The sequence below is a fragment of the Morchella importuna genome, assembly GCF_003444635.1.
Source record: "Morchella importuna strain M04M26 chromosome Unknown Morimp01GS034, whole genome shotgun sequence".
In the NCBI taxonomy this organism is placed as follows: domain Eukaryota; kingdom Fungi; phylum Ascomycota; class Pezizomycetes; order Pezizales; family Morchellaceae; genus Morchella; species Morchella importuna.
Window position 1 is genome coordinate 128,437 of NW_025763431.1, and position 25,473 is coordinate 153,909.

Sequence of the window (25,473 nt, forward strand, 5' to 3'; positions counted from 1 at the left end):
TCAATCGTAGTCAATATGCCCATCCAGATCCAACTTCCTTAATTCCAAATCCTTATCCAAAAACTTCACCACATCATCCCAAGACCCGCCCACCAATCCGCATTTCCTCATCCGCAGTACCCTCAATGTGCTTTTATGCCGCGCCAGAAACCCAATCAACTCCTCACACTTCACGTTGATACCGCCGATTACCAGCTCCTCCAACATCTCCCACCTCTGGCTTTCCCCGCCAAACACTTTCTCGAATAATGCACCGCCACGTCCAGCGGGCGGACATACATTGAACTCTACTGCTAGCTTCTGTAGCCCCACGGCTGGGGCTATTACATCAAACAGATAGCTCTTGAATAGCCTCTCCGTCACCTGCGTCTGTGTCTGCTCCTCTCCACAAAACAAAAGCCGCAGTTCCCGAGACCCCCTAAACACAATCGCTGCCCGGCGTAGAAGCTCTCGGTCTTCAAACAGAATTTGGTCAATGAGCCCGGTGGTCTTGAACGACTCTAGCGTTGTGCCGGTGAAGTACGAGGCGTCAATGAGCGCCGAAAAGGCACGGAGATGGTCTTTCTCGCCCCAGGACCCGTGGAAATGAGGAGGATCAATAGTGTGCGCATAGCGGTCCATCAAGGTTACCGCCCCCGAATTGGCGGACGTTGAGGGCGAGCTCTCGAGTAGCGAGACATGGCATAGCCGTGTAAGTCGGCTAAAGGCTGTGGAGAGCATCGCGACATAATCAGATGATTTCTGAAACTCCTGACACTCATTGACCAGGCTGCGGAACACGATCAGCGTTCGGTAATCAAGCTTGTCAACGTCTTTTGCACTACTGCTGCCGAGATGTTTATTGATTGTACTCCAGACCATGACCCGCATGGCGTCGACACTGAGGGAGATTTTGCGTATAAAACACGCGATGTGGCTGTTGCGGGAGAGCTCAATGAGTCGGGTCAAGCTCTGGAATGTGGGTGAAACATCGAGCGAGGTGAAGAGCGCTTCTTCACCAATGTGGGCAAAGGTTCGTTGGACAAGACGGAGCCGTGATATGTCTGCCTTTGTGTCAAGATGGAAAAAGATCTCACGGATGAGTTCAGGGCTGAGTGAGTTCATGGTTGCTGCTCCTGCAAACAATTAAAGAGATAAAAAGTTATGGGTGATACCTCTTTACGGAAAGCAACAACAACTTCTTCTCCTTGATTCTTTCTCGCTCCGTGAATGAGTCGGGGACATTTTTATACTTAATCCTACCCACACTTCTGAATGTGGCGTCGGAGGTGAACACCGGCATTGAACTCATCGACTCGATCGTTTTTTTTGCCCTTACGAAAAAAGGTCTAGGAGAGAGGAGAGTCACATCCTGTCATGAGATATGCCTTCAAATCCAATTACTATCAAGCTATAATTTAATCTGAGGGCCCGGAAAACGGGGGGAGGCTGCAACAAGCAGTACAATAATGCCTATGCAGGATCGAAGAAGCTAGAGCTTGCACCAAACGGTTTGCTTACCTGAAGAGAAACCGGAGATGCAGGGAGCCGAGAGTTCGGTACCGAACGAATATGATCTCCGGTTACCGGCTGGTGCCCTCCTCTGGAACTTGACAATTGACAGTTTGTCGGATCAAAGTTCCGGTCCTTTAGGATCGGGCTTTTTTTCCGCGTCTACAGCAATGGCGACCGCAACAGCAATGGGCCAATGAATGGTTCACGGGGCTGTTATAATAATTAAACATCCTTTATCGTTGTGGCTGAAGGGGGGGATTAATGCTGCTAAGATAAGTAATCGAGTATTGATAATCCGTCGTTATTGATCCTCAACTTCTGTTCCTTTCCCTGGTATTCACTCCTTTCGGAAGCTTGTGACGAATTTAACAGACTCAAACGTCAGTCAGATGTAAAGTAGTCAGCCAGGGGCAATTTAGGCTTGGCATGACGATAGTAGTTATCAGGTAGTCAATCTGCCATTCCTGCCGTATGGTGACCGTTGATAGACTTCGAGACAAGACAGAAGGAGGATATCTTATTGGCCCGGAAATCCGATGATCCTCACAACTTTATTGATTTCGGTATATAAGGGTGGGCTCTTTGGCCCTCCCGACCTCTCGGGTCTTAGCTACATACTCGGGGTAGGTAAAAAGTACCGGACAATGTAGGTTTTTGGTTCACCAATGGGCGCGCGTGCTAGGCGTGAACTACTGCAAAAAAAGCCCAGAGACAAAACTTGCATTGTCCGGTACTTTTTGCCTGCCCCGAGTATATCCCTTCGTTCGTCAAAGCAAAATCGGAGACATATTAGGCCCGCGACGGCGTGGTGATATTCAAAAACTCTAGCTACCTACAGACTGTGGAGACACCTGAAAAAGGTATAGGAGGGGTCACAGAAGGTGACTTTACAGCAAAAGGTTCACAGAATGAGGGTTAGGTTTATTACCAAGTAAAAGCTGCCCATTAGCGCCTGGTCGTGAAAACACACGAAGGGATGTACCTTGTGCAAAGTACCTATCTCCCCTGGGTCTAGACAATGGAATAGGTACTACCTACCCAAAGATAGCAGTCTCGGTCGTCCATGACTAGAGATATTTGCATATACGTTACTGCTCTTGCCTTAGTCCGGGGGGGGGGGGGGGACAAAGACAGTGAGAAGTTCCTGCCAATTGCTATTACATTCGTCAAAATCGCAATTTGCCTCTCAACACCCCAACACTGTCTCTTGCGTCCAAACCTAACGTACGTGTACTCGTGCTTGTATATTACGAACGCCATTGAAGGCCATTTTTTTTTTCTTTTTTGAGGGAGACTCATGTGTTTTATTCGCCGTCACCCGTCGCCGAACCAACACGTTCTGTAGGCTGATTCTCAATTGGATTAGTATCACCATCTGCTGCACAATGGGCGGCCTGCCGCGGTCAAGTGGTGATGTTTTTTCTTACTTCTGTCCCATGTCTCACACCAATCCGAATCTCCCCACCAAGTTGCGCGTATTGTCTGTCCATGCACTAATGATAGTTTGTGCCGGTTCTTGGGTTCCTTCCGTCTGTCAATTTGCCAACCGCCGTGGAATCTAGATCTGTATTTGTGGGTTTTGATCATTTCCGCTTTTATTAAATATCAGATCCCGCTACCCACAAACACCCCAATCCAGTTGGTTCGTTCGGCCCGTTCCGCTCGTCGTCGTTGTCGTCCGGTATCCGGCCCAACCCTCATGTACTCTAGTCAAATACTCCCGCTCCCAGAAACGACAGACGTGAAGGCATATTCATGAGGAATCACTCAGCCGCAATCTCCGCGTTCCGGCCTGTTCATGTAACTTTTGCCTCTATGAGGGGGCACAAGGCGTGCCCGCTTGAAGCGCATAAGCGCTTGCATCGCATGGTGCATACATGTATACAGATAGCCTTAATGAAGGTTCCACGAAATTCTTCAAGGTGTCAAAAACATCTCAGGAAGATGTCATGCAGGCCAGTCAAGGGTCTCTTTTGCAGATAGAGGCAAATAATGCACCGGAATAAGAGTCGGCCCAGTAATTTGGATCTGGATATCTGGAGTTACACTATAGCGAAGATATTCTTTCTATGCTATTGGGCCTCCAGAGTATTGTTCTCAGATTATGAGAATATCCAACTCAATTTGTATCCGCGGCCGCTGGCTTATCTGTTATCCATGGCACAATCGAAGCCATGACAAAGGGTGATTGGGCCCGTCGAGTTGATATTATCATTATCGAACCATACCCCCCACTCTTGCGCCTGGGGAGTAAGATTGGAGTCTTGAGTCAACCAGACTGTTCAACCCTTAACAGACATCAGCTGCCCTGTCCTCAATTAAACCTACCCACGTCGAAAAGGATCCAGAAGCCCAATGGACAGCGAACAAACGTTGGTTCAATATTCCCAGCCGTAATTCCACTAGTCCATGACCAATTAACAGAAACGGTAAAGCTTCCTATCTCGATTTCAAGGGCGGGGCTTGAATTTTGAGTTTTACGCTAAGGGTCTATATATCCAGACATGCACCCCGGCCTCCCCACACGGTGAACCCTGCGTTATGTATAATAGACTAGGCGTTAGACGTCCATTGTACACTTTGAACTGTTCCTCGGACATAAACAGTTAAATATTCAGCTCGGATCGGACCACGCAGTGCTCGGATACAAATTCCAAGAAAGAGCGGGCCGATCCCTTTCATCCGCTACTCACAATTCATGGTGCATGTAGTACAATGGCCGGCAAGCTTATCGTGAAATCAAGACACTCCATATACGAGGGCGCTATAGCTATCATTGGCCCCCAACGATCTCGGCGAGGATTCCAGTAGTGAGCGCTCCCTGCCTCCGGTCACTGACTGGCAGCTGATTACATATATTACCCACCGGCGTCTCCTGGAGGCAGGTATATCGGAATTAGGGCATCGTTATGTACGTGCTTCTATTGGTGGGAAGGGAATCGGTACTCAATCCCTGCTGGAGATCACACTTTACTGCATACTACATACCACGTAGGGCATCTTGGCTGATTGGGCGGATCTTGGTTTCCGTGGCTAGCCCGGGGAAATCTACGGGGTTGAACCGTATTTGAAGATTGAGTTGCGAATAAGCTTGTAAGGATCATTTTGTAGAATCAGCGGTAGTCCCACGGTACTTTGAAGATACAGCTAGGAGAGTCTTTAGTAATGGTAGCATCATATTGTGGTGAATTTGTACTTACCTAGTTATCCTTGATATAGAGTACCGCAGAAACTCTCCGTGTAGGGATTTCTTCATTGATGATTGGCTGAAAGGCAGAGATCAGCTTCAGATATTTCCTCTACAAGTTAGTTTTTAGTCAAATCCGCTAGCAAAGTTCGTGGGTTTTTTGTGGTATTGCAAGTAATGATTACTCGTTTACAGCCATAAGAGCTAGGAAGTGCAGGTGACGAATACAGAACCACAACGCTTTACTTTCCCGAGTTCAAGAGAGTCTTTAGCTAGCCATATTGTTGAAGTAATCTAGAAATGTAGATTATGATTGCTTGTGTTGGTGGTGAGAAGAGAAGAGAGATAGACTTCACTTCTCATAGCTAGGTCTAACGACACGTCTATGATGACAACCATCTCGTAGTCCTATCTTTGTGGCACGGTCCCTTCACTAAGCCACCTATAACTAAATAAGTCACATGATGACTACCGTATATGGTAGTGTGTCTATCCCTAATGCCTAAATGTACTGTGGTCCGAAGTACTTATTTCCCAGAAGGCACAGGTAGGGCAGTAGAGGCAGAAAATACAACGTCTCCCGCCCAAGGACGTCACCACCGTATACAAATCATATATGTACCCATACGAATCAACTCCACTCTAGTCGTTCACTGAGTATCGACGGGCACTGAGTAACTATCGAACGGACACTGAGTGTTGACAGATTTAGCAAAAAAGAGATATATTCGTTTACCATGAAAAGAACCAGAAAATGCAAGTGACGGAGACAGGGATAATTTGTATGAAAGATCACCGCCATCCCATACAAATAATCCGAGTGGCTAGGGAAGTCGTCTATAATACAACCGAGTTTTAATTAACTTCCCCATTAGAGAGTATTTATTAAGTGTCAAATCCGAGAATTGACACTTTGAAAATGACAGTTCCCCTCACTCACAAGGTATGATGGGAGAAACTCTGTAGATAAATAGTTCTTCACGCTTACTGGGAAATACGCTCGCAGGATGTGAACTATACGCAGTATAGAAAACATCTCCATGCGTATCCTATATCCCCACCTCGAGAAATAGGTCAAAATTGACGGTTTCGGCAACCACCTTTTAATGTGGCGAAGTGTAAATTGCCGGTTTTGACACTTGGTAAATACTCTCTATTAGACCCTTTGCGCTAGATGCATCCAGCTTCCTTGTCTCTTAGCGTTATATGGATTTTCGTTGATTTTCGGATAAGAAATAGAGCCAGATGTTGCTTGCCACCGATCAGCATTATCCACCTTTTGGTGAGAGAGGAAATTCAACCCCAAATTAAATAATTTTCTTCTACCACCAACACCTTAGCTAAATCATTGAGAATTTGATAGAAGGTGTAGTTACATCTGAATTTTATCATGAAAGAATCCTCTTAAAAAAAGTCATCATTTGCTCATTCTACAAAGAATAGAAGGAGTGGAAGTCTAATTAGGCGATTTACCAACTCTCTGGGAGTCAAATGCAAGGCTGGATCTATAATCCCTTGGCTAATTAATGCTAAGTCTGTCAAAAAAGACTCTGGATCTATCAGCGCAAAGGGTCTATTGACTTGAACTCCCTGTCAATGGAAATCCGCTGCAGTCATGTTTGTAATTACCCACTAGCTGTAGTGAATGACAGTATTTTATACCAGGATCAGAAAAGCCAACCCAAACCCCGGAACCTCCTCCCCCCACTATCCCATCCGCAATACCATCCGAATACTCCTCACCTAAATAACCACCCTTGACACCATGATGACTATCAAATCTACACAGTGCCAGCCCTAGCCGTCAATTAGGTGAGCCGGTCGCTGAAGTGACGTCAATATGAGCATATCAACCCACCGAGTGACAGCAGATGCCTGGACTATCATCACTGATCTACTAAACCGCGCATATGTACGACCTCTTCCTAATGCTACACACGTGTGCTGCAAGTGCTGACGAAATATCTTGCATCTGCCACGAGGATGGAGGAGGAGGTGGGTGTCCTGCAGGCAAGGTAGGCTGGTGGGTAGGAGGTAGGCACATTTTTGTAATTGGACTGCTGGACCTAGACCAGTCGGCCTCCCCGAAAGCTCCTCGTATTTATCAAGTTATTGTTTTTCTACTTTTTTTTCAGGCTTAGGAGGGGGTCGTCATTGAGGCAGTGGAGGTATGGGATCATCGGGCTGCGCATAATTAATGATGTAATGGAAACAAGGCACTGGATCATGGAATATCACTCGGTCGTGGTGATGTCCGCTTTGGGGGACTCTTGCATGCGCACACGGCCTGGTTGGTAGAATTACCATAAAGGTCTTATCTTAGTTGGGAAGGTGAGTAGTAGTTGTTGGGTCTACTTGAAATTACGTTTACTCGTGTATACTTGATTCAAGGCTTTATTTTGGAGCTTAAGACAACAACGAAGATTTGTTCTACGGCTTGGAATACACGGAAAGAAGAAAAACGGCTTAGATCTTGGGATACTAGATCTAGAGATATATCTCAGCAATACTTGTGCCATGGACAGGTATAAAAAAAGGTAGGTACTCTTAGTTCTCCTGAGGCTGGGATACGACTACCCGTATAAGATGTACCCTAATAGGGCCGGGGGGAATCAACCGTAGGCTAAAAACCTGCTTCCCGGCCCGGCCTTCTAGATCTTCATTCACCGGATTTCCAAGTTTCTGAATTAATATCCGCGTTGCTGACTACTGTCATCTCAACCTCGGTCCTCTACTCTCGTTACCGGATTGGGGGCCGGGCCGCTCGGACAAAAAAAGGTAATTGATCTCAAGACAGCAAAAGGCCGCCGAGCTCTGATTGGCTGCCAGAATTACTCGCCACAGTTCTTTGGGCCGCTTCAATCTGGCGGTGCGGGTAGAGTACAGTAGGTACTCTAGCGGCCAGATTGAATTGATCTGAATACTGCAAAAACGTGAGCTCTTAGTCGTTGCCAGATCATTCGCCACAGTTCTTTGAGCAGCTTCAAACCGGCCGCGCGAGTATGTGCCTTATCACGAATGTATCTTATTATAACGATAGCAACAATCTCACTACGGATATCGTGATTTTCAGGGACTACTGCCAGGAGCAAGTCAAAAGGAGAAATAGAGTTTATTAGACCCAGTTATCCAGCCAGCACATTTTTCGCCAACTTTACCAAGAAAGCGCGATTTCCATCCCGCTTTGATCTAGAAAACCGCAATCCCCCATCGATTCCTCTATCTAGCTCAAAACCGCCTATTTCAACTCGCCCTGAATCGTCGCCACTATATTTCTCGAATGCTTCGCCCTCCGGAACTCCATATACCAAATCCCTAACCACCCAATTAGCTCTCATCTCCCCTCTCCCCTCTCCCCTCTCCCCTCTCCCCTCCCCTCCCCTCCCCCCAAATCCCCACCAGGAAAGAACAGCAACTCACCCTGCCACGTCCCCAACGCCAACCGCCCCTCCCTCACCGGCACCACCACACTCGCCCCAATCAACGCACTCTTCACATGCGCCGGCATATCATCGCTGCCCTCCGCATCATGTCTATAGATCCCCTCACCCTTCTTATCCTCGACGACAATCCTATCCATAGCGTCGCTCATGTCTGCGCGCACATCGCTGTCCCAGTTCTCGTTGAGCGACAGTGCGCAGGACGTATGCTGGATGAAGAGGGTGAGCAGGCCGACGCGGTAGCGGGAGAGCTCCGGCAGCGCGGAGGTGATCTCGGGGGTGATGAGGTAGGAGCCGCGGGAGCGGGAGGGGAGCGTTATTGTGGTTTGGTGCCAGGTTGTCATGGTTGTGGATGGGTGTTTTGGGGGGGGGGGGGTGTGTGTGAGTGGTGAGTGGTGGTGAGAGATGGTGAGAAATGACGTCGTGGTGGGGTTGTGCGGTAGGTGGGGTGGGGCTGGATGAGTAAAGCTGCATACTACAGGGATTCTTTACCTCCTCCGCCCAAAAACCCAAAGACCAAAAAAACCTCCTCACTCTATCGAGTAAATATTACGGCCCAATTACCTCAAACCTAATTACCCCAACTCTAAGTTTAATCACCCTAATTACCCTAACTACCCAACCTCATTCTAAACCCAAATGAGCCACAACGGAAATGATAGCAACGACCAGAAAAGCCAAACTTCACTAGTGCGAACTTCTCAATTGCATGGGATGAATAGTATAAGCCAAGGATAGCAGACAATTGCTTTTTTATCGCTGTGGATAGCATTGGCAGTGCATGGGCTATTTTGTTACTGTTACTGTATGATGAAATAGCTAGATGGTTGGTATAACAGACGGCGGAGTAGAACTCATGTACTTGGATATTATTGTATGTATGTACATAATGATATGAGGCTTTGCATAACATATTCCAGGAATATATATGTCTATTCTAAGAATTCAGATTGCAAAAAATATTAATTCTTGCATCAACTGTGGGACTTCTTCTTGACCAAAATCACACCCATGCTGAGCAACCTAACTACTTTTATAGCTATTTTCTAGGCGCGAAATTCTTAAATTGGGCTACTTATAAGTATATATGTCCGTCCATGATTGCAATACCAAGAATCTATCAGTGTTACTGCATTGTGGGGCAAATGCCATGTTTTGGCGAATTTTGGTGTGTTTTCGTCGTCGTACAATGGCTTTTGAACTGGAGCTGTATATAATATAACTGTACCCCGCGGGAGAGTAAAGAAAAGCAAGAAACAAAAAAGAAACAGCCTCCATCCCCAGATTTCCCCCCTCCTCCCTTACAACTTCGACTTCACCCCCTCCTTCCCCCTCCCCCACCACCATCTCGCCCACAAATTCCTTCCCAACACCCACACCCCCATCACCGGGCCCCCCACCCAACACACCCACCCCCACCACCCCACCCTCCCCTCCTTCAACCCTGCCACCACCCTCCCCAGCTCCTTCTGCAACTCCTCCACGCCCCCATCATTCATCACCACCACCCCCTCCCCCTCCTCACATACACGCTCTCGCACAGCTCCACCTTCTCGTGCAGCGGAATCTGCGCACCAACACGCCACTCCGCCTGCTCCCTCGTCATGTTGTCCCGCGCCATCAGCCGCTCCAGCTGCGCCTCGGTCGACGATATGGCGACGACCATTACGGTGCCGCAGAGCACGTCGAGGTGGGTTTCGAAGAGGAGGGGGATGTCGAGGACGACGGCCCAGTGCCCGCGGAGGTAGTAGTGGAGGAGGAGCTTATACCTATCCCCCAGTCAATATCAACACCGCACACACACACGAACACACGCAGTGGGGGGGGCCAGCGGAGAAGACATACATCTCCCACCTCACCGCCGGATGGATAATCCCATTTATCAGATCCCTATCCTTCCTCATCTCCTCTTTGGGCCCAAACGCGCGCTTCGCGAGCGCAGGCCGGTTCAGCGTTCCATCGTCGTTCAGGAGGTCCGGAGTGGTCGGGGCGAAGTGCGCGACGATGCGGGCGTAGGCGCGGGTGCCCGGGAGGACAACGGTGCGCGCGATGGCGTCGGCGTCGATGATGGGGAGGTTGTGCGGCGGGGAGGAGAGGATGCGTGAGGTGGTGGACTTGCCCGTCGCGATGGATCCGGTGAGGCCGATTAGGAGCATTGTGGTTTGTTGTGTTGGGGAGGCGGGGGGGGGGGGTTTGTGGGGATTGTGAGGGGAGGGGAGGGGAGGGGAGGGGAACTAAGTTACTAACAGACAGTTTTAAACTGGTTAAAAACTGACTTGAGGGAAGCTCGGTGTCATGGTCATGAACTACATGTAGTCAGTGGTGGAGAACGGATTTTGGTATGGGTTAGGGTAATTTGGGGTGTAAAGATCAGGTTAAAGAATGAAACTTGTGGTGGGTTAGGGTGGACATCAAGGTTAGTTCATGACATTGACAGTTAAAAACTGCTGTTTATGACAGGCTGGATTCGTGACGCTGTCTTTGACTCGAGCTCTGAGTTCGTTACGGGCCACTAATAGAGAGTTTAAGCTATCAGCACAACCCTCGTAGTCTTGAGGCTCGATCCAGCGGTATAAACAGCAGAAATTACCAGCCCTGGGTTAGTTTCCTTTGACCCTGGACCGCTGATCTTTTTTGTCGGACGATCTTTTTTGTTGTTGCCAAAATTTAAACTCGGATGGCTTAAACTCTCTAATGTCATTGGATATAGCTTGGATAGCTAGCTAGCAAGGGAGATGGATGGATGGATGGCGTTACAGGCTGGCGGCTGTCTTAAGTTTACTAATCTGCGCGTGTGCTTATTAAGCGCATGATGATTCTGCTCGTTCTCGTTCTCGTTCTCCTTGGTGGCCTTGGTGGGAATATACTCTAAAGTCTGCGAACGCAACATCGTGAGTGTCAATGATCGCGTCACCACCTAAACAAACAAACAAACAAACAAACAAAAACAAACAAACCTCTTCTGCATCGATCTTTCACTCACTCAAACCCGAGCGAGCGATGACGTCGGCAACGGCACGGGCGAGCCGAGTCTCAACTGGACAGCAAAGAGAGAAAAAAAAAAAAGGTTTAGATGATAATATACATATACAGATCCCAGATCCCACAGCAGCGCAACAACAACAAAAAAGCACTTTTTCCCTTCCCTTCCCTTCCCTTCCAGGCCCTCTTCCCATGAGATAGATTGATAGATCCCCCCCAGACAGACAAGCAGACAGACAACCATATTAAGAATGAAACAAGAAAGTAAAAAAAGAAGTAAAAATAAGAAGAAGAAAATAAAAGCTAGCTAGCCAGGCACGACTTGATTACATCGCCCCCCCATTTTCATACTGATACTCGATCGGCAGCCTAGCTAGCTAGCTGTGCCCACGTTCCAGCTCCAGGAAAGAAAAAAAAAAAACTGGCTGTCTACTTCCTGGACTTCTTCTTCGCGGGGCCATCATCCTCGCTGTCGTGCGCCTCGCCAGCGCCATTGCGCTTCCCCTTCTTTCCCATCTGAGCCAGGAGGGCGGAGGCCCCGTTCTTTGTGAGCTCCTCCTCGGCCTCGCTGTCGAGCTCGATCTCCTCGTCGTCGTCCTCATCATCACCTTCCTCCAAGGACTCAGCTATCACACCTGTCAGCATCCCATCCACAACGCAGCCAAGACCGCAGATCCGAGGAAAGGAACTTACTAAAGTACTTTGGCGCATTCGGATACATATCCTCCGCAATCTGCACCGCCACCTCATCCCCATTCGGAAACACCTCCACCGGCCCCTCCTCCTCCTCCTCATCATGCTCATGATCACACCCACCCTCCCCATGCTCATGCTCATGCACCTCCCCCAGCGCCTCATGCCTCCCCGTCCACGCAAACCAATTAAAAAAGCTCGCCGGGCCCCTCTCCATCAGCCCCTCCAACCTCCTCGCCCCCTCCCCCCCTTCACACCCTTCACCCTCTCCTCCCACGCCGCCGCCGCCGCGCCCGCAACCCCCTCCGTCAGGTCCTTCCCCTCCTTCCACCCGATGGCCACGGGCTTGCTCGCCAGCCCGCCCGCGCCAGCCTGGTACTCAAACGTCTTGGCCAGCACCGCATCGGAAAAGTACTCGTTCGCGTCGAACTCGAACTCGATGCGCACCGAGCGCGGCTCGTGGTCCAGGTCGGGCCGCGTCACGTTCACGCTGCGAAGGTACTTGCCGAGCACGTGGGCGTCCTCGGGCGTCACGAACTCGTCGAATTGCAGTGCGGAGGAGGCCTGCTCGAAGGTGAGGGGCCAGAAGTTGTGGATGCGCGAGGTGAGGGCGTTGCGGCGCGTGAAGAGGGGGGCTTGACGGAGTGTGGTTTCGCGTACTGGGTGGGGTGTTAGCTTATCTGTCTGGGCCTTTTGCTCTCTGAGGATGGGAGGGAGAGGGGATAAACATACGGATGTCGACATCGACCTTCTCAAACTCCTTCTCGAGGCCTGCTAGTTCCGCAAGAGCGGATTGAATCGCCTCCTGGTCAATGGGTTGCTGTTCTTTTGACATTGTTGCTTTTCCGTGAAGGGTTGTTATGTTTTTTGATGTTGACAGTGAGTGTGGTTGGTTAACGGAGAAGAAAGAAGGGCTCGGAATTTTTTTTTTATTTTGAGGCTGCTGCCTGCCTGCTGGTGCTTGGCAGTGCTGGGGTTAGGGTTAAGGACTCCCGTCATGCGTTGGTAATGATCGTTGGTGCGGCATTTTCCTGTTGGCCCGCGGGTTGCTATCGTGGGGTGGCTGGGGGTGGGGTGGGAATGAGGCGGCCTTGGATTGATTACTGATAGATTTATAGATCTATCAACTCTCAGGAAAATCTTGATACTGGAAAGTACAACAGCTCGCCATTTTCACAGTACCTGTGGTGTCGCCTACAGGCTACAGCTATGGTGAAGATTTGTGGGAGCTGTTAGAGCTCGTGGGTTTAGTCTTCCTTTTTCCCGTATGATTTAGAAGAAATAATACAATATCGTAAACAGCTTTGGCACATAAGCTACCCAGGTTTCCCCCAGCCTAAATACTAACAATTAGTATCTTATAACTAACCAAAAGCACATAGGGCTATAACCAGTTTATAACAAGCATTTACTTGTCTTAGTCTGCATGGCCCACGAGGCCGACGAGCGTCCCTGCGTCCTTATGCTTGCCTTGATCGTGGACATGTCCAGCATCGATGACCTACAACTTAAGGACCACTGTGGATAAATTAAGGACAAGCTTAAGGAGGGAGTCTCGAGTATCCTACCTATCCTGGCCTTGTAATGCCTCTAGGACCCCCCAAGGACAATTATTGGCATAGTATATATGCACCTAGCTATATCCTCTGCCCGAGTAAGATGAGGTCCATTGCTCAAGGATAGGATATGCTTCTCACAGAAATAAACGCTCTCCTCGAGGTCCTTCAAAGCACCTCGAGCTAAGACAGTGCACCCTCAAACCTCGCTGCCCCTCGAGCGTCCTAGTGGGTGGTATTTACTCTAGCTAGCTTGGCTGGCTGGCTGGCTGGCTGCTCGATGGGAGAAGGGGGGGGGGGGGGGTGGTTCGGCGCGGGTGTTTTTGGGTTGGTGGTGATTTTATTGTGTATGTTAGGAGGTTTGGGGCTGAGGGGTTCGGGAGGTGTAGATACCTTACGGGCTTTTCTTAAGGCCGTGCTATTCTCGTGTACGTCTGCCATGATATTCTCAGCATCTATTGTCTATGACTGACTGCGGAGCTCCTTACGCCTGGAAATGTGGTTGTATGCCATTGCATACTGCGGTATTTATAGTAGAGACAGCTGGACGATATATATATAGACTCAAATACGATAACAAAGATCCTATATTACTACATGTGCATTAATGTTGGATACCTTAGCCAGCATCAATTGAGTGAGCGTCAGATCAACCAAGCCAGACACAATTTCCAACCACGTACTCGATTGACACAGCCCTTAAGCTTAGCTACACGCAGGCGTACGTTAGGTAGAATGTGCATAAGTTGGCGAAGAAAACATATAGCTTTGATATATCTAGGCCTAGGACGCCCAGCACCCTCACAGCCCGGCGCCGGCCTGTTCAGCCACATGTAGTATCCCCCCATCCACATGTAGTATCTCCCATGTAACCATCTAGGAATTCCTTACCTCTCCATATCACTGCGCCAAGTATAATCACAAATGAAAGCGGTGTTATATATCTTCCGCACATTAAGCCGAGTACATCTTTCCAACCAAACGAATACCACCTACTCATCTGACCCTACCACAACTTGAAGCGCCTGCGCTACCCATATATCTACTACATGTAACCTACCAACTAATCTACCTATATCATAGTCACAAGTTAATATTAATAATCAACAACTTAGAAGTACCACCAATATATATCTTTCCCCTATCTATAGCGATGGTGAACACTGGCAATATAGACTACCTTCTTAGCCAGGCTACATGCAGAGCTCTCAATCTTCAGCTGGACGTAATCTCTGTGCCTGTCCGCTAGGCGCTGTCACGCTGTCTCATGAAGTATGACTTGCTCTAAGCAAATCCAGCTGTGGGTAGAACTACCTGTAGCATTGGTATGTTCGACATCACCCATCGTATCATGAGCCATCACTCGGCGACCAACTCTCCACTACAACTTCTCCAACCCCTCATCTACAACGACGACGACAGCGGCGATATCAACCATATCAACAAAAAAAAAGTATATATTCGACCCTCGCAACGAAAACCTACAAATGCAAAAAAAATTGACAGAGAAAAAAGCCCCACAAGAACAGAACCCGACGAGGTGGGGGGATATAGCGGTCGTAGTGTACTGTACATCAACCAACAACGCACACATCCTCACCAACGCAACCCTAGCTTCTAGTTCTATCTACCCACTACTACCCACACTACCCATTTTTTTCGTTCTTTCTTTAACCGACGACTAATAATTCTACCCTGGCCTAGAGTCTAGTGCCTAGAAGTTACGGCTAGTGTCGCTGCGGATACGCTGGTAGTCCAACAACTATACCACCCATTAGCAGACATTCCCCTACCAAACCAACACTACAATCTTGACATGGGGGGTACTTACTCCTTCAATGCTTCCCAACGCACTAATAGCAACATCCTGGTCCCAAATTCTGTCCTGGGCAAACTTCATAACGTCCTTCTCCGTAATGGCGCCAACAACCCTCTCAATCTCGGCGGGGTTCATCCTCCTTCCGGTGGTGATGATCTGGCGGCCAATGTCCTCGGCGACAGCGGTGGTGCCATCGAGCGAGAGCAGGAGCGAGGCCTTGAGCTGGGCCTTGGCACGCTCGACCTCGGTCTCGGTGACTATTTGGGCGAGGCGGGACCATTCGCGGAGCGCAAAGTGGACGAGGTCGTCGATGCGGGTGACCTTGTCGGTGACGAGGTAGATTCCCCAGAGACTAGACAGATGGGGTCAGTATAGTAATTCTGTGCAGCTGGAATTGGGGAAAGAGAGGGGGGGTATTACCCAGTGTCGGAGTATGAGGTGCTGAAGCTCATGAATGAGTTGGCAAGCTGGTGCTTGTGCACGAATGACGAGAGCCTGCTGCCCAAGTGACCGGCGTTACCCATAGCCCTGTCCCAGTTACCAATGATAGCTTGGGCAACAAGGGCAGTGAAGTACTGGGGGTCCTTCCAGCTGACACCCTCAACAGCGATGGCAATGTGCGCAGTGGGGATAGTGTCGTCCCTCATGCGGACCTCAGAGCCAACAAAGTCGGGCTTAGCACCGCGGGCGCTGCCAATACTGAGGTTGCTGCCCGAGGGCTTCAAGCCCGAGAAGTGCTTCTCGGCAAGTTCGACGAGCTGCTCGTGGGGGACGCCACCAGCACCGGCGAGGACCATGCGGTCGGCCTTGTAGTTGGTTGAGATGTAGTCGGTGAGGTTGGCCCTGCTGATGGAGAGGATGTTCTCCTTCGGGCCGAGGATGGTGCGGCCGAGCGGCTGGTGCTGGAAGGCGGTGGCGTGGAGGTGGTCGAACACGACCTCCTCGAGCTGCTTGTCGACCTCCTCCTGCTCGCGGAGAATCACATCACGCTCACGCTCGATGGCGGATTCCTCGAGCTTGGAGTTCTGCAAGATGTCGGCAAGGATCTCGACAGACTTTCCAACGTCGTCCTTGAGCGATTTGGCGTAGTAGACAGTGTTTTCACGCTACATCGAGAGCAATGTCAGTCCTCTCGAAGCATTGTCCGATTGTAGAAAGGGAAAAAGAGAAAAAAGAAAAAACGTACAGATGTGTAGGCGTTCAAATGACCACCCATGTTCTCGATCTCCAGTTCCAGTTGGTGCTGCGTCCTAGTTTTCGTCCCCTACCAAACCACCCATCCAAGTGTGAGCAACAAAACTATCTCCCCTCCAAAAAAATAATCCCTCAAGCTCAATTGTGCCCTACCTTGAAAGCCAGATGCTCCAAAAAGTGCGCAGTCCCGTTCGTCGCATCCGTCTCCGCCCTGCTTCCGGCATCGATAAAGACACCGACGGTTGCCGTCTGCACGTACGGCGAGTGCTCGGTCGCAATCTATACCCCTCATCATCATCATCAATCAGCCCACCCGTCGTCACTCTCCCCCGCTCCCTCCAACATGGCGAAGTATACTCACAGTCAATCCATTGGACAGGGTTGTCGACTGCGTGATGACGCCGGGCGTTAGGACTTGCTGGGGTGCCTGTGAGGCGAGTGACTTTGTGAGAGCCGGGAATTTTTTCGGGACGAGCAGGCCGCTGGGCCTCCGGAGGGAGGACGCAAGGGCGTTTCGTGCTACTCGAGCGGCGGCCATTGGTGATGTGATCTGAGGAGAGATGGAAAGGGGGAGAAAGAGGTCGCGGAGGAGTGGGGGGGGAATGAATGGGAGCGAGGGATAAAAACGTTTGGGCGTTAATTGTTCGGTTTCGGGCTTTCTCGCGATGTTCAGGTTTGCTGGGCCTGGATTACCCGGCTCGGGCGTAGTGGGAGAACGGACGGGCGGGGTGGGTGCGGATTACTAATGGGGAGACAGCCTGGTTCCGATTGGTTCAGGGATCATTGGCTCTGGGTGTTTCGAGTGCGTGAGGATGAAGCAGATACATGCCGGTAGAGTTGATACTGCAGCAACGAGAGAACACTCGGAGGTGTGGGAAGAGAGTGTGTGCTTGGCTATGATGTAGATCATGTAGCTTGAGACTTTCTCTTATTTGATATAAGATATTTGCATTAATGGGCACTATTAATCGATGTTTGAAGGTCTTATATCGATATCACTGGTGTTGCTTGGATATCATGATTCAACTTATGAGTATAATTCGTATACATATCTGCCTACGTTTACCCAAATTTCACCAAAAAAACTATGAAAAACGCAGTAAGAACACAATGATAGTCGATTCATGTATAGAAGAAGAGAAAGAGATAGAGAAGACCACAAAGAAATGACCAACCATAAAAGAAAGCAATACCGTCAGCTAGAGCTAGATGCCCAACAAGCTGACGCCCAAAACGCCCATAAAACCAAAAGCCCTTCCCCCACAAGAAGCACCCATCACGCCTAGGCCTTCTGCCCAAACAACCCAGCCAGAAACCACCCCGCCCACCCCACCTCCTCCCCCTCCTCCGCAAACTCCACCACAAACGCCCCCTCATTCACCTTCCCCGCCTCCCTCACCACCTTGACCCTCTCCTCCGCCAGCATCTTCTCCACCTGTGGGCGAATCTTCGCAACCTTATCCACACTATGCAGGCCCTTTCCGGTGATAATGGTCGTCCTCCCCACGCCATTACTGCGGCACAGCCTGAGATGCTCCTGCACCATCGGCAGCGCCTCCGTGACGTGCAGCCCATGAAGGTCGATCTCCGCGAGCGCCGAGGCCACGGAGGTCCCTGAGAAGAGGCCAAAGAGGAAGGAGGCGCCGCTGCGGGTGCTGTGGTGGTAGATGGGGTTGTTGGCGCGGAAGATCTCGGCGGCGGCGAGGGCGTTGTAGGCTTCCATGCGGGTTTGGTGTACTTTGGAGGCGTTGGAGAGTTCCTTGGCTTTGGCTTTGTTATTTTGCGCCCAGGCTGTGGGGAGAGGGAGATGTCAGTATATAGGTGCCTAGCTAGCTACATGTAGCTGGATATTTGGTTGGAGCTATGGGAAGAAGATGAGGGAGTAGTTACCGGTCTGCGACTGCTGAGAGAGGTCCCGGCGTAGGCCTGCTTCCTTCTTTGCCAGCTCTCTGTTGCGAGAACCCACTTCCTTACCGCTGCGATCTCTCACGGGGTTGGACTGTGTCTGACCCATATTCGATTTTTAACGAGAATCTCACTATCACTAAGCTTAAGCAGCAGAAAGATGGCAATCCGGGAGTGAGGCTAGAGCGTCGTACGTAGTCGGTATATAACGTAGGTAGCTAGCTAGCTCTCCATAACGACGTCCCCCATATATATACATACACGGCGCCCTCGACCCACTGCCCCGCTCTTCTGATCTCTGGCCAGGGACGTACGCGCATGCTACCAATGGATGGATGCGCTGTTGTTGTTGCAGTACTCTATTCGAATGCTCCATACCAGCTTCTCATTGGTGGTGTCGTCGCTGCTGCTACCTTGGACTGCCAGCGATGGGGTTTCAGCTGGTGATCGATCAGCAGCGGCGCGGCTGTGGGCATGTAACGTGTTACATTAATTAACCTCGCGGGTTACTTGCGCGCGGCTACAGGCGGGAGATAGGAAGGGAATGGGTGATACGGGTAGGCAGCGATTACTTCCTTGGGGAAGAAGGCCCAGAATGTCGCCGGTGTTTAAACAGAGAGGAGTGATATTGTGGGTTACAGGTACTGTAGTTATCTATCAAAATCATCCGGACGCTCGAGCTCGCGTGATTGCAACCACACAAATTGGCTAGAATATCCAAATTTGAAACCACTCCAATTATGCTCATGTTGAAGCTTAAGAGATAATAGAAGCATAAGAAATCACAGAAACCAAACCTCCTGTGCTCTCTCCTTGTGGTTGTGGGAAAGGCGACCGACGTCGAAGTTGAAGATTCAGTTGCAACGATGTCTAGATAATTTCAATAACTCGCAATAGATAGCTGCGATACCTGGTCAATGACAGATGGGCGGGTTTGCAGCTGGCTCGCTGGCTGGGCAACGATCACTTGCTGCTTTGGGTGACGAAATGCTCAGAACACCGAATAGATGCGAATAATACAACTGTGGACTTATGGCGAGGAATATGTGGCTTGACAAAGTGTCCTCAATCATGTTTTATAAAGCTAGAAACTCTCGTGGTCCTGTTGATATCGTCATCGTCTCTTCTCTCATCCGACAGTTGATCGGTCTTGCTACAGCCATTCGGACATGCACTGCCTTGCAGTACTGCTTTGGGAGACGGAGTACAAGTACATGTACTTAGGACACTACATCGCCAATATATATGATGTATCAATGCATAACACTCATGACTTATACTACATGTACTTACGATCTATACTACTTAGGACATATCAATACTCACAATGGATACAATACTCACTGCTGCAAACACAAATACCTGAATATACCCCAGCTAGCTACAGGTAGAAGCGCAGCTCAGTCCATTCACATATGTGCAAGCCATTTATTTACAGAAAGAAGAAAAAACGGAGATTACAAAATACAAAAGCCTTCTACACCATACCATTGTAGTAGACCTTCCTGACATCCACAAACTTCTTTCCCCTGCCGCGAGCAATGGTCTCCGGCAGCTTCTGGTTCCTCAGGGCGTGCATGGTGGCCTTGATAACGTTCATAGGATTCCTCGAGCGAGTGGCCCGAGCTGAGAGATCGTGGATTCCGGCGCATCTGGCAATCTCAAAGACGTACTGCGAGCAGCGGACACCGAAGCCTATAAAACAAGTAACATCACAACCATCAGCACCACTCCCCCAACCCCAGAAAAACAAAAGGGGAAAAGGAAAAAGATCAAAACCCACCCGGCGGCCTAGAATACAGCCCCAACTCCACGGCGCCCAGCTTCACCTCCACATCGCCATAAATCGTTCTATTCTCATACCTCGGGATGGGCTCCAAGTTCCTGACGGCCATATACGTCGCCATCCTCTGACTATCATCATGCTCGACTGCCTTCCCCTCGCCGATTCCCACAAGCCCATTCCCATTCCCCGCCACCGCCAGCGAATAGATCTTCTGGATCTTGCCCATATGCGTCTGGTTCACCACACGATGCGTGACCAAGATCTTTGTCCTAAACTTGGCCACCTCACCCTCACTGAACCCAATCCGCCGACTCACATCGCGGATCCACGGCACCGCCGCCTCATCCCCGCCCGAGAACGGGTCCTCCATAACCGGCAACGGCTGCAGTGGGTGGCCCGCCACATACTCTGGCGGCGCATGGCGGGTCGGAAAGTCGAGCGTCGGATCAATCGTCGAGAGGTCATCCAGGTACCTCAGCAGCATAGGATCCGCCTCGGAGCGGCGGACGCGCCGGTCAAAGTCTGATCTGGCAATCGAGGTCTCGCCGGCCAGGAAGGACGTGATCTGGGCGGGCGAGTAGTGCTTGCGCAGGGCGGCGATGTCGGCCGGCGTGTAGGGCGCCGAGTCGGCCGAGTGGGTGACGGGCGGCGGGGGCGGGCGCTTGTGCATGTGCAGGGCCGGCGTGGTGGTGAGGGTGCGGCGGAAGGGCTGCAGGACACGGCCGAGGCCGAGGGGGCGGGTGACGCTCATGGTGAGTGAGTGAGTGGAGGGGTCAATTGCGGGTTTGCGTGCTGCGGGCGTGGGCTGCGGTGTGTGTGTGCTGCTGCTGTATATATCATGTATGGTCAAGGGTTTTGGGAGGTGAAACTTTTGGCGGGGCGTGGAGGGCAGGGTTAGGGGTGCTAGGCTGTATTTGGATATCACAGAGGATTTACGTGCTTCAACTCGATCAGTCAAACAATTAATTATGTCAATTGCGTGATATTATATTTATTATATCTACTGTAATACTGCATCTTCTTTTTGGGAAACCGTCTCTATGATGGATGATATTTTACAAATACAGGAATGTACAGCTGCTCCCAGCTCCGCAATTATGCTACTGCTGCTGCTGGAGCCGTCTGGTGCCATGTAGCGGATGCTATTTTACTATGCTCAAGGCAATAGTAAATTTAGAGGCAATTGAGCAAACCCTCAACGTATGAAAAAACGCAGGAATCACGAAAAGAAAAAAAAAAAGAAAGAAAAAACGCCTCAAACTCCGTCCCACTTACCAGCAAATCTACACCTCCACCGCTGATATCTCGCATTTTTTTTTCTCTCCCCCAAGGCGTAATAAAACCCCACCACTACCACCACTATTGGGGGGCACATCAGCACCCATTAGCCATTAGTTCCCGGACCTCCTCCTCTTACTATCATTACTAAACGGCATTGTCTCCCTCTTCTTCCCCTTCCTCGGCCTCGGACAGTCCTTCGCCATGTGGCCCTCACCATCACAGGCGTAGCACTTTGCTTTGGGACACTTTGCCTGCGTGTGGCCCTCCCCGCCGCAGCCACGGCACTTCATGGCGCTGGCGGACGGGGGCGGGCCAGAGTTCGAGATTGACGTTAGCCCGCGCAGTGAAACGTTCCGCTGGCGCTTGTCAGAGGCGTCCGATTCGTCCCCGGAGTCGTTCTCGTCCGCGGTCTTTGCAGCCTGTGATCCAGCGCCCAGTCAGTCAGTACATACAGTCACATTTACACCCACACACATCCACACAGCCAAAACCAAGCAAGTAAGCAATTGAAACGCACCTCTCCCTTCGACTTGAACGCGCCAAACACCATCCTCCCACTCCCCTTTTCCTCCTCCTCCTCTTCCTCTTCCTCGCTGTCACCACCACCCCCCCGGCGGTCGTCGGCAAGAATCTCGCTGTACCCCCAGTCCACAACCTTCGCCGTCCCGCCGGTGGTGCGGTGCACATAGCTGAGCTCCCAGCGGGTCTCGGCGTCGCCGACGGGCGTGATGGCGGCGATCATCTTCTCGCGCGCGGCGTCGCGCTTGGATTCTTCTTGTGCGAGGGCGGCACGGACGGCGGTGGGCGCGGCGGTGCGTTGCATGAACTGTGTAGAGGGGGGTAGTTAGTACTGCCTGGTAAGGGAGGGGGTGGGTAGAGGGGAGAGAATAGAAGGGGAGAGCGGGAGAATGGGGATTTAGAAAATTGGGGATTTACCTTCATGGTTAGTAGTTTCGAGGACATGCCTTTCGGCTTTGCGATTGCGCGCTGGGCGGGCGCCGCGGGGGCTTTTGGTGTTGACATTTTGGTCGTCGGTGGTACGGTGGGTCGGTCGGTGGGTTGGATTAGATGCTCTGCGGAATATATATTCACTCTGTAGAGTATAATATATCTGTCGACTGTCTATCGGCTTCAAATGGTGGTGTTGTTGAATTCGCCTGCCGTGACGGTTGGTGAAGTCAAGTATCGCAGCACCATAGAAATCCCAACCCAAACCTTCCCACCGCCAAGCCAGAACAACCTCTGCACGCCACCACGCCACGCCACCCACCAGCCACACCGCCCCCCCATCTAAATACCTCCCACCTCGCTCCTCGCCCCATCATCGCCCTCCCCCTCCACCCCCCGCCACTACCACCAAAACCACAATGTTCCGCCCAATCACCCCCCTCACCCGCACCCTTCTGCGGCCTCTCGCTCGCAGCACTCGTACCTACTCGTCCACCCCCCCCGTGGAACCGACAACCAACGCCACAACCGTCCACGACACGGGCAGCACCGACCCGGCGCCGCTGCGGGAGACCGCCCTCGAGGGCCAGAAGGCCCGTGTGCTGCAGGCGCCGAACCGGGCGACGACGTGGAGTCGCTCGCAGCAGCCGAGGGAGCTGGCGATGGTGGGACCGAGGTTTGAGCAGACGATTTTGGAGAGACAGGTTTGTGCTTCTTATCTGCTACTATTGCTGGGATTGGGGATTGGGGTTGCTTAGGCTTGGAGGGGGTGATAGAAAGGGACTATAGAGGTGTTGGGGTATTGGGGAATTGGCAGTAGGGGATATCAGGATATTGGTATTGAGAGAGGCTAATATGACTACACAACTCCAGCCAGCGGCCTGGGCAGCCATCGAGCTAATCCACCAGCAGCCCGTCCGCTGGTCCGAGAAGCGTGTCGTCGCCTGCGACGGCGGTACGTCCCCTCCCCCACACCTACTCCCAGGCGGTATGTCTAATATTCTTCTGTATACACAGGTGGCGGACCCATGGGCCACCCAAGGGTCTTTATCAATGTCGACAAGCCCGAGATAGTCCCCTGTGGCTACTGCGGCCTTCCTTTCGTGAGTAGTTCCCTAGTGTTGTAGCTGTGATGTGATGTGGTCTAGCATGATGGCCAGTTGTTAATGTGATGTATGGTTGTAGGCACATGTCCACCACAAGGAGCATCTTTCAAAGTTGGAGAAGGTGGATTATCCATTGGAGTAGATGCAATGTCGTCGTCATGATCGAGAGGCGGACATACAAGTATCAGTATATAAATTAGCTTGGTAAATAGAAAACCATAGCGGTTTTTTTATTGTAGAACGGGGCGCGAATTTCTTTTTTGTTTTTCTTTGCTTTGCTTGGATAGAGGGCCGGGGAGGGGAGGATCAATGATATGTTTTCTTTTTTTGCTTTTGGGCGCACACCTGCCTGTGCTTTGCACGTGATTTGAGGCGTCGAGTGATAGTATATGACCCTCGAGCTAACCGGGACTTGATAAGGAACAAAGAAATGGTCAAGCCTTTTTTATTTCCTTATATTTCTATTGAGACCATCCCATACCGCCACCAAGCACCTCTCTTAGGAGAAACAACTCTCCGATTCATCCTTGTTCCTAGGCTCCTGCCTGCAGATGTCAACATAGAGCAGCCAGCCGGAGGAGTATCGGGTTATCCAAGCTCCTCACTTAACCTCCCTCAGTTTCTCCCTCACCAACACCTCCGTCTCATGCAAGCTCTCATCCTCCAAGAGCCAAAATTCCACCTCCGTCCCATCCTCCTCCACAATCTCCTCCACAAATCTATCCATCCTTTCCATCGCCTTGCGGTCCGCCGGGTCCCCAAACTCCTCAAACGTCCTCTGAACCGGCAAGGCCTCATTCTTCGTCCACTCCTCCAGCCACTTCGTCATAGCCTCCACAATCTCCCTACTACTCGTCGCCACCACAATCCGCATCACTGCGACTCTGTCCGGGCCAAACACGTTCGCAATGGCCCTTCCCAGCTTGAGGCACTTTTGCACGGCAAAGATCTCGGCCGAGAGCTTCGGGGTGGCCGCGGGGAGGGCGTGGGTGAAGTTGTATCGAGAGTCTGGGCCAAAACTGACTGCCAGTGCGGAGTTGATGACGGCGCAGCTGACGACAATGGTCTGCGCATCGATGTGAGCGATGTCGGCGGGGCCGTTGGGGGTTTTGAAGAGCGTGTTGGTGGTGTGGGATATGGGGTTGTAGATAGTGAGGGCTTGGAGGGTTGGTCTGCATCGCATGAGGAGGGCGGAGGGGTAGAAGACACGCGGGTACTCGACGTAGGTGTGGGTGGGGTTGTGGGTGGGGAAGGGGCTGCTGGCGGAGCGGAGGGGCCTGCTGGGAGAGGGGACGGCCAGACCGCCGCCGGAGGATACTTTGACGTTGTGGGACATGGTGCTTTTGGATGCTGTGTCTGCTTGGTGGTGGTTGTTGTTGTGGTGGGTTGGTGGGGGGATGCCGAAGGTAGGTTGTGAAGGTCAATCACAGCCCATCACTCACTAGCACATCTCGTATATACTCATCCCCATCGGTGGTACAGTCGTTCGACTACATGCAGAACGCATGTTTCATAGAAGTATCGCTCGCTTATCAACCTTCCGTGTATCCTCCTTTTTTCTTTGTTAGCTAATCTTAGGAAAATCTTCCTCCATACTCATATCACCAGGTTATAAACCTAATCGATTGTAAGGTACTTTACTTAGTCTTAGTGTTGGGCAGGAGCCGAGCTGACTCGAGCTTTGAGCTCGAGCTCTCTTTACCACAGCCCAAGCCAGCTCGATCCAAGATTGAAAAGGCTCGAGTCTCTTTCGAATTATTAGTAATCGGTTGATATTAAGATCATAATGACAAAATGGAATAATAAAACCAAGAAAAATCATCAGAGTTCATGTCTAAAAATGAGAACATTAATGTAAGCTCGGGCCTGCTTCCAAGCCTAGATCCTGAGCTGCAATACCTCAAGCCTTTGTTCCCACAATCCGAGCCGGCCACCTCTCGAGCGCCGGTCTAGGCTTGTCTTGAACAGACTCGTGCCTAACATGCACTATAAGTTAGTCTGTAAAAGTTTCTTGCTTCCACTGTGCTTTTCAACGTGTCACGACACATCTATAGATCTAAGATCAAGGAACTTGAAGGACCA

At 50.8% G+C, this 25,473-nt stretch overlaps 10 protein-coding genes across 10 annotated transcripts; 1 reads left to right on the forward strand and 9 right to left on the reverse strand.

Annotated features, from left to right (window-relative positions):
* Nucleotides 1–1,104, reverse strand: LAJ45_09110 (uncharacterized protein; the record flags this gene model as incomplete). Its single annotated transcript, XM_046118655.1, has 1 exon — nt 1–1,104. One exon carries the CDS (start codon nt 1,102–1,104, stop codon nt 1–3), a length of 1,104 nt encoding a protein of 367 aa, XP_045968040.1.
* Nucleotides 1,105–8,015: 6,911 nt separating this feature from the next.
* LAJ45_09111 (uncharacterized protein) lies at nt 8,016–8,465 on the reverse strand (the record flags this gene model as incomplete). Its single annotated transcript, XM_046118656.1, has 1 exon — nt 8,016–8,465. The coding sequence occupies one exon, from the start codon at nt 8,463–8,465 to the stop codon at nt 8,016–8,018; it is 450 nt and encodes a 149-aa protein (XP_045968041.1).
* Nucleotides 8,466–9,619: 1,154 nt separating this feature from the next.
* Nucleotides 9,620–10,277, reverse strand: LAJ45_09112 (uncharacterized protein; the record flags this gene model as incomplete). The annotated part of the gene is made up of 2 exons (XM_046118657.1): nt 9,620–9,890; nt 9,967–10,277. 2 exons carry the CDS (start codon nt 10,275–10,277, stop codon nt 9,620–9,622), a joined length of 582 nt encoding a protein of 193 aa, XP_045968042.1.
* A 1,255-nt stretch (nt 10,278–11,532) lies between these two features.
* On the reverse strand, nt 11,533–12,631 carry LAJ45_09113 (uncharacterized protein; the record flags this gene model as incomplete). Its single annotated transcript, XM_046118658.1, has 4 exons — nt 11,533–11,729; nt 11,797–11,956; nt 12,052–12,455; nt 12,529–12,631. 4 exons carry the CDS (start codon nt 12,629–12,631, stop codon nt 11,533–11,535), a joined length of 864 nt encoding a protein of 287 aa, XP_045968043.1.
* A 2,435-nt stretch (nt 12,632–15,066) lies between these two features.
* LAJ45_09114 (uncharacterized protein) lies at nt 15,067–16,903 on the reverse strand (the record flags this gene model as incomplete). Its single annotated transcript, XM_046118659.1, has 6 exons — nt 15,067–15,114; nt 15,184–15,523; nt 15,592–16,277; nt 16,358–16,435; nt 16,519–16,644; nt 16,727–16,903. 6 exons carry the CDS (start codon nt 16,901–16,903, stop codon nt 15,067–15,069), a joined length of 1,455 nt encoding a protein of 484 aa, XP_045968044.1.
* A 744-nt stretch (nt 16,904–17,647) lies between these two features.
* On the reverse strand, nt 17,648–18,379 carry LAJ45_09115 (uncharacterized protein; the record flags this gene model as incomplete). The annotated part of the gene is made up of 2 exons (XM_046118660.1): nt 17,648–18,156; nt 18,256–18,379. 2 exons carry the CDS (start codon nt 18,377–18,379, stop codon nt 17,648–17,650), a joined length of 633 nt encoding a protein of 210 aa, XP_045968045.1.
* A 1,368-nt stretch (nt 18,380–19,747) lies between these two features.
* Nucleotides 19,748–20,807, reverse strand: LAJ45_09116 (uncharacterized protein; the record flags this gene model as incomplete). Its single annotated transcript, XM_046118661.1, has 2 exons — nt 19,748–19,965; nt 20,054–20,807. The coding sequence occupies 2 exons, from the start codon at nt 20,805–20,807 to the stop codon at nt 19,748–19,750; spliced, it is 972 nt and encodes a 323-aa protein (XP_045968046.1).
* A 640-nt stretch (nt 20,808–21,447) lies between these two features.
* Nucleotides 21,448–22,360, reverse strand: LAJ45_09117 (uncharacterized protein; the record flags this gene model as incomplete). Its single annotated transcript, XM_046118662.1, has 3 exons — nt 21,448–21,756; nt 21,855–22,163; nt 22,274–22,360. 3 exons carry the CDS (start codon nt 22,358–22,360, stop codon nt 21,448–21,450), a joined length of 705 nt encoding a protein of 234 aa, XP_045968047.1.
* Nucleotides 22,361–22,704: 344 nt separating this feature from the next.
* LAJ45_09118 (uncharacterized protein) lies at nt 22,705–23,533 on the forward strand (the record flags this gene model as incomplete). The annotated part of the gene is made up of 4 exons (XM_046118663.1): nt 22,705–22,989; nt 23,159–23,240; nt 23,303–23,388; nt 23,471–23,533. 4 exons carry the CDS (start codon nt 22,705–22,707, stop codon nt 23,531–23,533), a joined length of 516 nt encoding a protein of 171 aa, XP_045968048.1.
* A 459-nt stretch (nt 23,534–23,992) lies between these two features.
* On the reverse strand, nt 23,993–24,727 carry LAJ45_09119 (uncharacterized protein; the record flags this gene model as incomplete). Its single annotated transcript, XM_046118664.1, has 1 exon — nt 23,993–24,727. The coding sequence occupies one exon, from the start codon at nt 24,725–24,727 to the stop codon at nt 23,993–23,995; it is 735 nt and encodes a 244-aa protein (XP_045968049.1).
* Between the last annotated feature and the right edge of the window lie 746 nt (nt 24,728–25,473).